Source organism: Crocuta crocuta, unplaced genomic scaffold (genome assembly GCF_008692635.1).
Source record: "Crocuta crocuta isolate KB4526 unplaced genomic scaffold, BGI_CrCroc_1.0 scaffold246, whole genome shotgun sequence".
NCBI classification, from domain to species: Eukaryota; Metazoa; Chordata; class Mammalia; order Carnivora; family Hyaenidae; genus Crocuta; species Crocuta crocuta.
In genome coordinates this window covers 1,003,698-1,017,847 of record NW_027531902.1, presented here as the reverse complement: position 1 = coordinate 1,017,847, position 14,150 = coordinate 1,003,698, and the positions used below count along the sequence as shown (strand labels likewise).

The following is a 14,150-nucleotide window of genomic DNA, read 5'->3' as shown; positions in this document are numbered from 1 at the left end:
GACAAACATTTTCCTGCTAGGAATTCTGTGCACAGTCCATTCTGCAGAGTGCAAGGACCTTAGCTAGCCAGCAGGTTTTCCATTCAGCCTGCACACTTGGAGTGGTGGGGGGGGGGGCTCCAGTGCCCCCTCCCAAGATTAAGATTCTTCTGCTCACTCCTAGCTCCTGGCACACATCTGGCACGTTTTCACCCTTGGGCGTTTGCTTTTGCTATTCTTGTAGATAGGATTGCCCGTCTCTGGCTTCTCCCCATCCTTTGAGGCCAGTTCAATGGCATCCTTTCTCTTTAGCTTTTCCTGATACCATTCATTCAACAGACATGTCTTGAGTACCTACTATGTGCAAAGCACTCTTCCAGGTGAGGAAGTCCAGCAGTTAAAGTAACAGACTCAATCCTTACCCTTATAGAGCTCATATTCTGGTGGTCAGCACCCCTCTTCCCAAGACGAGAGGAGTCACACCCCCCAGCATGGTCACTTGAACTGCAGTGGTTATCTTATGGTCTTAGAGGGGGTCCTCCCAGGCTCCCCAGTGAAGGAGCCCATGCCAACCACCAGAGGTGGCCCTTGATTTCTTTATATTATATAAGGAACTCAAGAGGAATAAATCTGATAAGATAGGCAGAGGCGAGGGGGCTTATATGCAAACTCATATGCAAAACTTACATGCATGTGTGCCGTTTTTTCTCAGCCTTGCGATTGTGTAAGGGATTACTAAAGCAATTTAGGGAATTTGTCCTAAAGCTGTGTTGGCCTGGCCAGGCACACTGGTATCACTTAGAGTGTGTTTATTTGAATGGCTTTGAGAGCTGTTGGATTTAGGAGAGCCAGCCACCAGCTGGCACATAGTAGGTACCTCAGACCTGGTTGAATTGCTGCTGAAAGGGCAGGGAAGTGTAATATGGACCCAGCTATCTGATCCTGAGGCTGGGCACCATGTGGGTGTGAAGCACACCTGGAGCTCCAGCGAGCTGGGGTGAGCTCGGGTTACAGTCCGCAAAGGCGGTCTGAAGGAGCTGCTCCCTGGTGCATAATTCACTGCTGGCTCCTCCACAGAGGAGTGGCGGGTGTGAAGCCTGGAGGGACGTCGCTGGCCCCTGGAGGAAGCAGGGCGACATCCTGTAGACTTGAAAAGAAAACTGAAAGTCCTTTTCTTCACGAGAAACTATTGTGTTTTCCTAACCCACAGGTATGCCAGAGTCTCTCTGGTCCGGAGCTGTGGGTGACAGAGGGGGAGCTGGGGGGAGGGGCAGACGGAGGGGTATGATGGGAGTTTGGATTGTTCTGTGGTCTGTGCTCTTTGTCTAATTCAGGGAAGGTAGCAGCCTGCTGGAGCCCACCCCAAGGAGCCCTGTGCTATATGATACATGTCCTGGTGAGAGGAACCTCTTTTCTGGCTGTTAAAGTGCATTCCAGTGTAGATGTGGAAAGAGAGAAAGCATGCTAGAGCCAGAGCTAGGATAGGAATGTGAGCATTTCCTTAATTGGACACGAGTGCCTTGAACTGGTTCCAGTAGTTTTCTTTCAAGAGTCTGGACCCTAAAGATTCCATAGAGTTTTCTTTCTCTAAAAATCCCCTTGGTTCAAAGGCCCCTTGATAAAAATAAAGAAAAAGCCAGGGCCAAATCTCTTTGATATGTGGGAAGGCAAGAGCTTGTGGGCTGGCAGATCCCAGGCTTCTTTGGGGAGCGGGGGGGCGGTGAGAGGGTTCTGGGTGGAAAGGAGGCCCCTCCTAAGAAGGCTCAGTGCAAGGGTACCCACACGCTTTACATCGGGCCCCAGAGCCCTGATAATAGGATGCAAAGCCCTTTCCCCTTGAGCATTTATAGGAACAATTTCTCTTAGTCTTATTAGTGTCCTGAGAGCTAAAAAGATTCCTGTTGCCCACTTTATTACTTTAGGAGTCTGGGAATCCTAACAGAGCAATCAGGCAACGTGCCTGAGAACGTATGGCAAACTGAGTCAAAGGCTAGAGGATTTTGTCTGATGGGCTTGGGTCGTTTGTGCATGGACTGGTCCCCTGGTGCATCCAGAACCCAGCTGGACATTTGCTGCGAAGCACTGAGGACTGGAGGAACTCACAGAGGGTGAGGGGGCACGTGGGGCCACCAGAGCCACCACAGTACCCACTGGCCAGAGCTTAACTACATGCCTCTACTACTACTACTTCGGGTCTGTCCCACCCGAAGCTGGAAACTTCACTCAAGGGACTCCAGGGGAAAAGGGGGCAGTCCATGATTGAACTGAGTGAAAAACCAAAGCAGATGCAATCAACTCTGCTGAACCCCATCTTTCCCCCCAAACACCTTAAAAACAAGCCCTGTGTCTGCTCAGTGCTTTCCAGCTTACCGAGTGTTTTCATAACACTATCTCATTTCATCCTCACATCAACCCACACACATTCTTGCCTTTCAGATTTCTTACATACTCAAATGAGTTTCACTGAAAAAAATTGGCTAGAAACTCCCCTTCTCCTACTCAGTTTTTTTTTTTTTTAACCCTAAGCCTTTGACTGATATCTTTAAGAAGCTCCCAGATTCTCAGCGTGGGAAATGTATTTATTCTGCCAGCCTTACCCCCACTGGATGGACTCCAGTTGTTCTGGTCTTTGCTATTGGAACCAACATTTTTATATTCAGTTTGTAGTTTTTCTGTTAAAACAAATAAATGAAGCCACAAGGGCCAGGATAAGTATAGTATTCTGGGGAAAACATAGGCTCTAGAATCAATAAGGCCCAGAGTCAAATTTTGGTTCAGCCATTTGAGAGCTGTGTGGCCATGGCCTGCTTAATCTCTCAGAGCCTCTCTTCCTTCATCTGACAAATGGGACAATAGTGCCTATGTCTTAAAGTCATTGCAAGGCACAAATTGTGCTAGCAGATATGAGTGTACCTTAGCAAACAGCTGCTTCATGAAGTCCCTTACGGCTAAATAGAGGCACCACTGCTAGGCAAATTACATACAATACGGTCTTTTTGCAAGGCAGAGGGGAGATAAAGCATGAAAATAGATTGATAATGAATTCAGATGGAGACTTTTTAATTTAATGAATAATTAGCTACGTGGCCTGCATACCTGGCTCGGTGGTGCCAGAGGGAACTCTAATAAGATATAAAGTGATTCCTATTTTAGGTGTGAGAGAGGAGGAGCTGGGAAACTGGATGTATGTAATGTTGGAAAGCAAGGCAGTTGTGATTACACTTGGATTTTTATTGAAGCAGAATTGCAAGGGGACCCTTAAGTTCCTGCAGACAAAGGTGGAAGAAGGAGGGAGAGCAAAGGGCTGTGTAATTCACTGGGCTGCACATAACAGAAGCTCAGTAAATGTCAGTGGTAGGCTGATGTGGTTTGGAGAGTTTAGGTCCTGCGTTTCACTTCTGCTGCTGACTTCTTGGCAGAGGCAGTGCAACTCACAGGGTGGTAGTGGAAAAAACAACGGCCCAGTGGTCTGCAGGCCTGCGTTCAGGTTCCGTCTACACCATTTAATAGCCTGGTGACCTTGAACATGCCATTTAATCTCTTAGGTGTCTTCTCATCTGTAAAATGAGGAGACTGGGCTCGATGATTTGGAAGGTCTCTTAACGCTAAGGTTCTGTGGCTCTATGTTAGCTTCATTCACTGGTGTTTCTGTTTATTTATTCGAAGGCAGTAAGGACAGTAGGAAGACATTCTATCTCATAGGATATTGGGAAGCATGTTCAAATATCTTGTGTTTTTACAGAGATGATCCAGAGCAACGTAGAAGAATAGCTGTGTGATCTTTGGCAAGTGCCCTAATTTATTCCAGTCTCCATTTGTACACTGTAAGCTAGCGACTATATGTTGTGCTGTGGTAATCTTATTCTTCTGAAAGCTGAGATCATGAAAATGCTTTGAAAAACTGCAAGGCACTACATAAAGTATTATGATCGAGAAACGGCATAGTTGTTAGACCGAAGTTGAGCCCCTGCCTCCCATATTTTCATGTGAGTGAATGCATCACCGTGGTTCCAGTGGGGAAACAGAAAGTGTAGATTTGGGGTTCTAACCCAAGGCTTGCTTTCCACTCCAACTTACTGACAAGAGGTAAATTTTAGTAAAAATGGCATTAATACAAAATTTCCTCAAGAGCAGGGATCAGGTAGTCAGTTACCTCAAGGTTCTCCAATGTAGGAAATTTGCAGGAGGCCAGACACATGCTGGCAGAGGCCTTACTCCCCAATCTCTTCAAAATGAGGCCATTTTGACACTCTAAGGGAATGTGCATGTTGCAGGGGGTCGGGGGTAGCTTTCTGAGTAAAGAAAACTTCACAAGCAATAATCACAAACAGGTAACTCGGGACTGTTGGTATGTGAAAGTGGTGAGTCAATCTTTCATCCCAGGTCTTGCCAGGGATTGCTTCTGAGGAGAAATGGCAGAGGGGATCAGTTCTGCTCTCCCAGGGCTTCCCTCAGGCCTTATCAAGTCCAGCCTGGAAAACAGCTCTCCAAGCATTGGCTTCGCCAATGTCATGCTGCGTAGATGACAACATGTCACACCCAGCCTTTGAGAAGCTTCTCCACCTTATGCAAAAGGCACAAACACCCCCCTCTGTGAGCAGTAACCCCATACTGGAGCACCACCCCTTAGCACCTGTCCATAGAAGCATCAACCTCCATCAGGACACTACCTGGAGAGGAGCATCTGGAAGGTGGTACTTGGCAGCATAAATCAATTTCTGAGTTATCTTAAGGGGTGGAGTGGGGGTGGGGAGAAGCTCCTGAATTTCTCTGGTTGACAGGAACTGCTTGGGGGGAGGGGCTTGAAGCTGTGTTTTCATGGGAAGTACACTGTATGTATGCCTTAGGTTGTATATATGAATGATGAAAAATAGCAAAGTTATTTTTATTTAATTCTCAGGTTATTTTTATTTGGGTTAGCTGGGGAGGGCTGATGAAAATTATGAGGGCTTGCTCATGGCCCTGCCACTGTTAAACTCTCACCACTAATCCTATCATCCTTTACCTTAGATGAGCTTATGTATTTCCACTTTTAAGTGCATATCTATGGATTTCATACATTCACTACTTTTTTTATATAATGGTATTTTTTAAAATGTTTTATTTATTTCTAGGAGAGAGAGAGACAGCGTGAGCAGGGGAGGGTCAGAGAGAGAGGGAGTCACAGACTGAAACAGGCTCCAGGCTCTGAGCGGGCAGTCAGCACAGAGCCCGACGCGGGGCTCGAACCCACGAACCGTGAGATCATGACCTAAGCGAAAGTCGGACGCTTAACCGACTAAGCCACCCAGGCGCCCCTAACATTCACTACTTTTCAAAGAGCTGACTAACTTCAAAAGCACGTTCAATTTTGCCAAATGTTTGATAGCTCCCTCTTCCTCTCTTGCATACACACACTTCCCCAATCCCCTGTACACATATAGATCAGGGTTACAAAGCCAATTTACAGGAGTGTTTGAAGCAGAGGTGTGAAGCGACGCGCTCCAGCCACAGAGGGGCAGACTCCTATCCTGGCTGTGGGGGCAGCGAAGCCTCACCACCTGGACAGACCCCTGGAGTTAGAATTCCTGCGCAGTGTGGGAGGGGTTTGGCTGAAGCCCTTTGTTTCTTCTCCTTGCAGGAGATCCGGGAGCCAAGGATGGTGCGGTGGGCTTGCGCGGTGCCCACCTGCACCCTATGCCCCGCGCCACGGTGTGTGTAGGTGTCCAGTGGAAAAACCCTACAACGACGCCACATCCTTTCTCACACAAATAAAACCCTCCACGGATCTGCAGGCTGCAAATCAGCCCCTCGCAAGCTAACGAGTCTCCTCAGCCTAGCGTCCCCTCCCACCTTCCCACCGCCTCTTTTTCAGCGGTGCTCTCATTTCCACGCAGCTTGCCAGAGATGGAAGGGACGCACAGGGAACGAGGTGTCGCGGGCGAGGCCTAGTTTGGGGGCTGAACGCTGAAGAGGAATCCCGAGTTATGGGGACTAAGAGAGGGTGCAAAGGAGGGCGCTGGAGCCAGGCATCCAGGGTCGAAGGATGGCGCCCTCCTACCGCGCAGCGCGGCCGTGTCCGGTCCAGCGCTCTCCTCTAGCCCATAGTCTTCCGCCCGGAGCGCCCAGGGGATCGTGCAGGGAGTGGGGCGCGCAGGGAGGCGCGGACGCCGGGGGGTTTGTCGGCGCGAAGCGGCATTGACATTGAACTCCTACCCTGGTGCGTGCGTGTGTGTGCGCGCGCGCGTTCCCACGCGCGGGTCTGCGTGTGTGAGTCGTGGGGAGGGAGGCCGGCTGGAAGCAAACCACCGCCTTCGGGGAGCGGAGCCCGAGCGCGCCCCCGAGCCGCCGCCCGCGGGAGCCGCGAGCACTGAAGCCATTCATGATTTTGGTGACGTTATTCCAGGAGTGGGTGCGAGGGGGCGGGGCCTCCCGGGGCCGAGCCCCGCCCCCCGCCCCTATAAATACGGCTTCCCGGGCTCTTTGTGGGGCCGCGAGCTCGGTGGAGAACCGAGAGCTCCGTGTGCTCTGCGGACACCGCTGGCAGCGGGGCTGTCTCCGGAAGGCGGACCCGCGAACGCCTAGTGCTTGCACTCGGCCGCCGTCCGTGCCTGTCTGCGCCCCTGACATCCTTACTCGGGACGCGGTGGCCGTTTTTAAGTCACAAGGGCGTGGGTCAGCCTCCCCTAGGACTTCATGTCTGTATATTTCCCCATTCACTGGTGAGTATCCTGCGCCCTCGGCGGGCATCCGTCTCGCGGCCATGTCTGCGGGGCCCGGGCGCCTGCTCCTGCGGGCTCGGTTGCGAGGGCAGCAGGCGGTGCGGGCGCCCGCACTCGCCCGCCGCCCAACCCGTGCAGGAGTCAACGTCAAGGTTGCAAAGGTGGGGGTGGGGGGAGGTGGTGACAAGAGCATCCAGACAAAGGGAGTGAACTCGAAGCCGTCACTTAAGTGACGGCTGCGAGGGTGTGTATGTGCTGGTGGTGGGGGGTGGGGGTAGGGAAACCAGGACTCAAGCTTGAACCCCGCTAATAAAACCCCAATGCGGAGGGCTGCAGGAGGCACGCGCCGGGGCTGGCGCAGGGGGCTCCAGCTCTCTCCGGGCCCCTCCCCTTTTTCTTTTTGTTTGCATGCTTGTCTCGGCGTCGAGGCCGGCGGCCGCGGGGCCGAGCTGGTGCAGCGCGGCGGCTTTTGCAGAGCTTCGAGGGCTGGGGAAAAATGCTCTCCCCACACGGAACCCGATTAAAGCCACAAGCAGCAGTATAAGTACACGCTGCACCCTCTCGATCTCATTCCTCCCCATGACCCGTACGTAAAACCCGATGCGCCTTTGTGGGGACCCGGACTGGAGCTTGGGGAGCCGCCCTCGCCCTACCGGCTGGAAGAATCCCGGGCCGGGGGGAGGGCGGAGGAGGTTCGCACGGACCGGGGATCTGGGCCGGGAGAGCTGCGCCGCGGGCGCCGCGCTGGTTGCTGAGCGAGGCCCCCGGCCGCGCCGGCCACCGCTTCCTTCCTGCCTTGGGGAAGAGGAGGAGCGGCCAGGGGTCGAGCACTGGCGGCGCCGGAGCGCGCCTTCAGGTGCGGGCGCCCCAGGCCGGCTCCGCCGGCTCCCTCTCCGCGCGGTCCTGCTCAGCCCAGAAACCGGAAAGTTCATGCTTCTTGCTTCAACTTTTCGGGCCCGCGCCACAGCCCGGAGCGAGGAGCGAGCGCCCCTACACCAGGCGAGGAGCCTGGTGGGCGCTCTTGTGGCCCGTTTCTTTGGGGGTCAGCGCCAGCCTTTCCACCACCCCGGATGAATCTGCCTTTGGAGTCCCCGCTCCTGACCCTAACCCTTGCCCGGAAGCCCAGCATCTTCTGTCTCCTCCCCTACCCTGGCTCTGTTTAGAGAAATGAACTCTCCAAACAAAATAAAAAATTCCCCCACCCGTAAGGCTTGCGTACCCCTCTCCGTTTGGGCACCCCTTCCCTCCCACCACCGTGGTGTGTGAGCAGCCAGGTGCTTTGGGGCTGAGACTTCGAAGGCAGTTGGAGGCTTTGTGTCCCTGACCACTCAAAACTTGCCAAGGTGGGTGTTAGGGCCCATCAGGGTTATTATCCCTTGAGAAATGAAGGGAAATAAAAGAATTGGGAATTATTTTATAGTGGGTTAGCACTTCATAGTTTGCAATGGTTTTCTGCCCCCCAGAGATTAGCCATTTAGCATAACTGTGGGATATGCGTTATTAGCATCATGGTAAGAAACAGAGCACCTGTGGCTCAGAGAGGTTATATAGTAGTTCAAGATCACACACGTCTTGAGTGACAGAGCTTGGACCAGACCTCTGGCTTCTGTTCACAAATCCAGTGCTTTTTCTGCTCTATGTAGTAATCATAAAATGAAGAAGAATCTAAGGAAACCCCGGTTTCCTTAGATGCAGTCGGTCTAAAGCCTTGCCTGTTTTCTTTCTTTCTTTCTTTCTTTTTTTTTCCTAACTATGTGTAAAGACATGATGGTGAAAATATTGGGTGTTGTGTAGGGAGTACACTGACTTTGGTATGTACTATTTGGCACTGTGCATCGGGGACCCTGTGTGTGCCCGGAGCTTGTGTGAGGATAATGGAACATTTGTATCCTGCTTACAGAGTACAAAGCACTTTCACATGTCAGCCATTGGTGGGCCAGCTTGGCCCCTCTGGAAATTTCCTTTGCAATCAGAGTCCGGGCATCCTTAAGGCTTTTAATCCGGGGGATGTTTTTCAAGCTGTGAGCTTGCAGCTGCTGTGGCTGGGCTAGAGAAGGGGGTTGGATGGCAGATGTGATGCTTGCAGAAAGCTGACCCCTTGGGGCTTTAAGTGGGACATTTTGCAAAAAGGAACACCAGAGAGAGAGAGCGCGCAAAATTTAGGAAGGCAGCATTATTGGACTTGGTTTCCCTGAGGTTGACCTGTTATCATTATGTAATAATAGTATGCAGTTCCCCTAGACACGGGGTTGAATTGGTTTTAATAGAGACAGATGGACTCAGATACCTACTGGTATGTTTTTTTCTGTTCTGTCACTTAAAAGAAAATACAGAGTTGCTCTGTGCCAGTGGGGACCCGTACAGGGGAGGAGGGAAGAGAGGTTTGCCAGATAGGTTTCCAGGCAGTTTTGGGGCTTTGTTGATTGAGACTGAGAGCTGTGCTGCCCCGGGCTTATATGGCACTTCCTCAGGGTGTGAGCTTGTTTTTCTGTGAGGTCTGTTTTGAACACCTCTCATCCTGCCTCCAGACAGTCCCCTGATCTAACAGCAGAATGCACCAAGGATGGGAACATGAACACACGTGCCTTTGTTTACTTTTGGTCTGGGTTTCTTGGCAGCCCTGACTATCTGAGATCTGCCGAGATGACTGAGGTGATGATGAACACCCCATCGATGGAGGAGATTGGCCTCAACCCCCGAAAGGATGGCCTTTCCTATCAGGTGAGTGCAGTACTGGGTTCATGCTGGCTCTCCAGAGCCTGATGACTTTTGCTGGGGCTGGAGAAGACTTGGTTCGGTATCCCAGTGCCACTTGAAACCGCTGTGTGACCTTGGGAAAGTCCCCTAATGCCAGTAAGCCTCAGTTTCTCCATCCGTAAAATGGGGCAATAGTCCATACTGCGGAGAATCGTGGTAAAGATTCAACTTGATGATTTGGTGTGGAGAAGGCATTCATAGTGCCTGGGACACAGTAAGGTTCAGGGAGCATGAACTGATGTCATTAGTTAGTCATGTTGGCTGCTGTGGACCCTCCCATTCACAGCAGCAAAGGAGAGACGTGATTTGTGCAGTCGGTTCAGACCAGAACTTCCCTTCCCAGTCATGCCTTGGACAGTAGAAACATCACCATGAAGGGGATCTTATGGAGGAATAAGTGTCAAATGCTGCTTTCTTCCTCAGGTTGATGGGTGACCCACTGATGCTAACAGAGTTAATGTTCAAAGTACTTAGTATTGAGGAGCATTTTCCCCAAAGGCAAGCCATCTCAGGGATGTGATTGCTGGCATCTAGATGAGAGATCATCCCGTGTGATGGATCCAAAATACATAAGGACTCAGAACGTGGCCTAAGTAACACCTTCAGATTCTTAACACAGTGCTTTTCCTCGCCTGCACTTGGCCCGCTGTCCCTGGCTGGCTACACAGCATCTTCACATACCTCTGGGACAGTGGACTGTTTCCATATGTCCAAGGAGAGTTCCTAGGTTTTTACATGTGGGGAGAGGAAGGAGTCTGGTTTTAAGGGAAGGCCTTGGAGCTGGGAACATTGGTACGGGGCAGATGAATGAGGTGTGTGTGATGGGCCGTTCAGCAAATGTTAACAATGTCTGCTATGAGCAGTGCGCCACAAATGTTACTCGTTTACTCTTGGCCATAGCTCTGAGGTGGGAATTCTTGCTCTGTTTAGCAGATGAAGAAACAGACTCAGACTCAGTAGACCCAAACTCCAAAGCCTTGCTCTTCTGACATATCATATATGGAGATGTGTCTCCTGGAGCTGGTCTTGGTTAGAATCTGGACTTGCTCTGGCTAGTCATTCTGTAGAACCATTCCGGGTCATTTGTTTTGTAAAGGAAGAAACAGATAGAAAGCTGGGGACATGTGATGGGGGGTGGGGGCGGGGTTGTTGATCGAAGAACTCAGATGAAAGCTAAGTTTGGGTAAGGAAACTTGGTAGGTGACAGTAGAGTCCCTTCCCTTCAGACACACTGGGAAGTTCAAGAAGGCCCTTTTGTTTTGTGTCCGTCTGGTCAAGCCCCTTTTGTTGGTTGGAAATAAGTATTCATGTGGCCTGAGGAGATGAGGGAAGTGAGGGGGAATATCCTTTCCCGGTTGGTTTTATATACCCTCCACCCCCAGAGTGGGTCTGAAAGAGACAATCAAAGGCCCCACAGCCTGTGGGAGGGTAGAAGTTTCCTGGCCCATGAGCCAGGGTGTTTTTGGATACCAGTTTCCAAGCCACTGAATCAGACTGAATCTCTCTGTGGTTACAGGTGAGATTTTCTTTCAGTTTGGGGTTTTAGATTTCCATCACAGAATGTTTCCAAACACAGTCAGGATGTCTTGTGTGTGCCTTTTATATTCTCCTTCTGAACATGTCCCAGGGTAAAGGGCCACATCCTAGAGGGCTGTCATCTCTGCCTTCAGGCCATTCTGCTGGATCAGGGGGACAGGTAAAGATGGCAGAACGGGCTGAGTGCCGGGTGAGGAAGGCTGAGCTGGGATTNNNNGGGGGGGGGGGGGGGGGGGGGGGGGGGGGGGGGGGGGGAGGGGAGAAACAACAAAATTGCCTCTAGGCTCCCGAGATGTCAGGATGCTGCCTGAGGGCCCAGTTCTCATGGGCTCTCAGGAAATCTGTTCCTGCTACCTGGGTAGGGGCTACTGTCGCGTTCCAAAATATCTCACCTGGAGCTTCAAAGCACTCTTCTCACATGATTTCAGAAAGGTCCTCTGGTTGCCTGATGAAGAGAAAGGGGAGAGCGTGTAATCTTTAACCAAGCAACATTTGCTGGGCATTTGCTATGTGTGATATGCTATGGGTGGGCGCTGTACAGAGGGCCCCCGGCTATATGGGAAACCAGCAATAACTGGAACATAGGCAGTCTGGTGAAGCAACGCAAAGCCATGGTCGGTCCAGGTATGGATGGCAACGAGGAGGCTTGGAAGGTCAGACTGGGGCTGGGCCTTGACAGAAAATTAGGACTGGAAGAGAGCACCCCCACCTCTAACCTAATTTGTTGCTTATCTGGATACCCCCTTGCCTTGTCCCTGTTTATGCCAGGTGTAAGGCTCTGCAGCCAGCTGATCTGACGGTTGTCATATGACCAATATCCTCTGGGCCCACTCAAAGCCAGTGTCATCCAATGAAACACTTTCCCACCAGAGCTCTGGGGATTGGCTGGGACTGCACTGGCCGGAGAGCTCATCCTCTGCATGCTCAAGCTGGGCTCAGATCTGGGGCGGGACATCTCAGAACTCTGTTCTTGGCATTCTTCCTGAGGGTAATAATAGTACATGGCTTTTACCAAGACCTGCTTTTCCAAGGAACTGAAAGTGGGAAGGAGACATCAATCCCGACTTGGCAGATGAAATAGAATCTCAGGCTTGTGATTCGACCTTGAAACAAGGTCGGAAAATAAATAGGCACACTGGACTTTGTCAGTCATTCCCCCACCTTCCAGACCTACCCAGAATGAAGCTTTCCTAATCTCTCTGCCCCAGATGGGACCTCTTTCTTCTTTCAACACCTCTGGCCTGTGTGCTCTGAAACGATGCTTCCCTGGGCTTTGAGGATACAGGTCCTGCCTGACCTTCTCCCTGCCAAGGTCTCTGAGGACAGGGAATGATGCCTTATTTCCCTCTCTGTGCCGATCAGCCATCACTTCCCCACCCCAAGGTGCCTGTTGGCTCCAGGCTTTCACAGAGCAGGTGTGAAGTGGCTGGTGGTTGTTCTGGTTAAGTCCCCTGATCCTAAAGCTGGCCATCTTCACCTCTACTTTAGGGTTTATAAAGGGCCGCCTCTTGTCATGCCTATCAAGGCTTCAGATAAATGCCTCTTTACCCCCTGAAAAGTCCAGGTAAAGCCCTACCTCTTGTGCGTAGGATGTTCGTGTCATTTCGTGAGCCTATATACAAATGAACGGAGCCAGTGCCTTGGTACATCCTAACATTTATTTAGAGAGTCAGGTCCACACGTGAAATCCATGTCTTCGTACCCACTTGGCATGAATCAGGACACCTGGCTGGGTGGGGGAGTAAATGGCTACTCGAAGGTGTGAGTCCATGTTGGGCAGGCTGTGGGTAGCAGCTGGTTCACCAGGGCTGAGGAGGAGGGTCCCCTTAAGGACCGCAATTGCTGCAGCTCCCTCCCCACACTGTGGGCCCCCTGTTCTCTGGCCCACCCGTGGGACAGGAATGTCTGCCGCCTACACCTTTTTACTTTCCCCAATTCAAGGTGGCAGGTCAGCGGCTGCCCAGCAGGCCCTCCCTGGGACCTAGGGGCCCTAAGTACGCAGCATGTTGGAATGCCTCTCTGACTGGGCCTCCTTTCATGCTGCACCTGAATCGGCCTGGGTCCTGTGTGGGGAAGGGTCCTGGGAGTTTGCCTGTAGACACTGCCACTGGCACGACCCAAGGGCGGTGGGCATTCTGGTTTTTCTGCCTCACTTGCCCCCAGCACAGTGCTGGGGGCTTGCCCTCACTAAGTTCTAGACAGAGGTAGGCTCCTTGGTTTTCTCTTGAAACTGCCCCTTCTAAAGCATCTGGACCAAGATCTGATAACTCTGTCCTTCCCTAAGCTCTTTAAATTCCTCTGTGATCAGCATGTGTGTCTCTCACTGGCTGTCCTTTGTATCCCTGTTGCTGTTCCTGGTCACGTACTCCTAGCACTTGACATCCATCCACCAGTCCGACAGGCAGCGGGCTCTCCTCAGGGAGGCCGGGGAGGATGCGCCGTAAATCAGAAGGAGCCAGCTCTTCACACAGCACAGTGTTCTGTGTCCTGTGCTTTCCCTTTGATCCCCAGAGCTCAGGGCTTCCCTGCGTCTTCCCCTTTGCTTCCTAAGACAGGAGGGAGGGATATCCTGGGTTTTGTACCATAGCAAGGAGGGAGAGTGGGGGGCTGACCTCTTGCCACACTTCTGGCATTTGCTCCTTGCAGCCTGAGAGTCTGAGAGCCTGAGTTTTAGCTCTGCATTAAGGACGGGGTGGAGCACTCTGCTGGCTGAGAGCTTGCCTCTCTCTGGACCAGATCTCTCCGTGTCTTCTATCTGCAAGGCCCAACAACAGCCGTCTCCCGCTGCCCACTCCCCCTACCGCCTGCCCCCCACTTCCCTTGATCAGAAGCAGCAGCTCCTGTCTCAGCCAACAGGCTTGGGTTAATCTCTAAAGTCAGGCAGTTCAGAAATGCCTTCTGTGCAGAGCCTTTCTCTACGAAGACCCCCTGAGCCTGGCTCTCCCTGTGTGTCCCCATCTGTGCAAACACACCGGTTGAAATAAGTGACCGGTTTTGCTTCCTGCCCAGGTTCAGCCCTCAGAGACACTGGAGCTCTGAGTCCCTGGCTCCGTTTCCCACAAGCCCCTGCTCAGGGACCCTGTCACCAGCTCTATCCCTTCCTCCTCACGCTCCTGTATCACTTCCCAGTTGTGGTACCGTACCTCCCCTCCTCCCCCGGCAGCCCCCCCCCCAATC

General features: G+C 52.0%; 1 protein-coding gene across 1 annotated transcript in view; it reads left to right on the top strand.

Moving 5' to 3' along the window:
* Positions 1 to 6,431: 6,431 nt before the first annotated feature.
* The window catches only part of LBH (LBH regulator of Wnt signaling pathway), a 23,558-nt gene continuing 15,839 nt past the window's right edge, over positions 6,432 to 14,150 (top strand). Inside the window, exons 1-2 of the mRNA XM_077774157.1 lie at positions 6,432 to 6,680; positions 9,299 to 9,401. Of these exons, the coding sequence (XP_077630283.1) occupies positions 6,655 to 6,680; positions 9,299 to 9,401 (129 nt within the window). The 5' untranslated portion in view covers positions 6,432 to 6,654. The remainder of the gene's footprint in view (positions 6,681 to 9,298; positions 9,402 to 14,150) is intronic.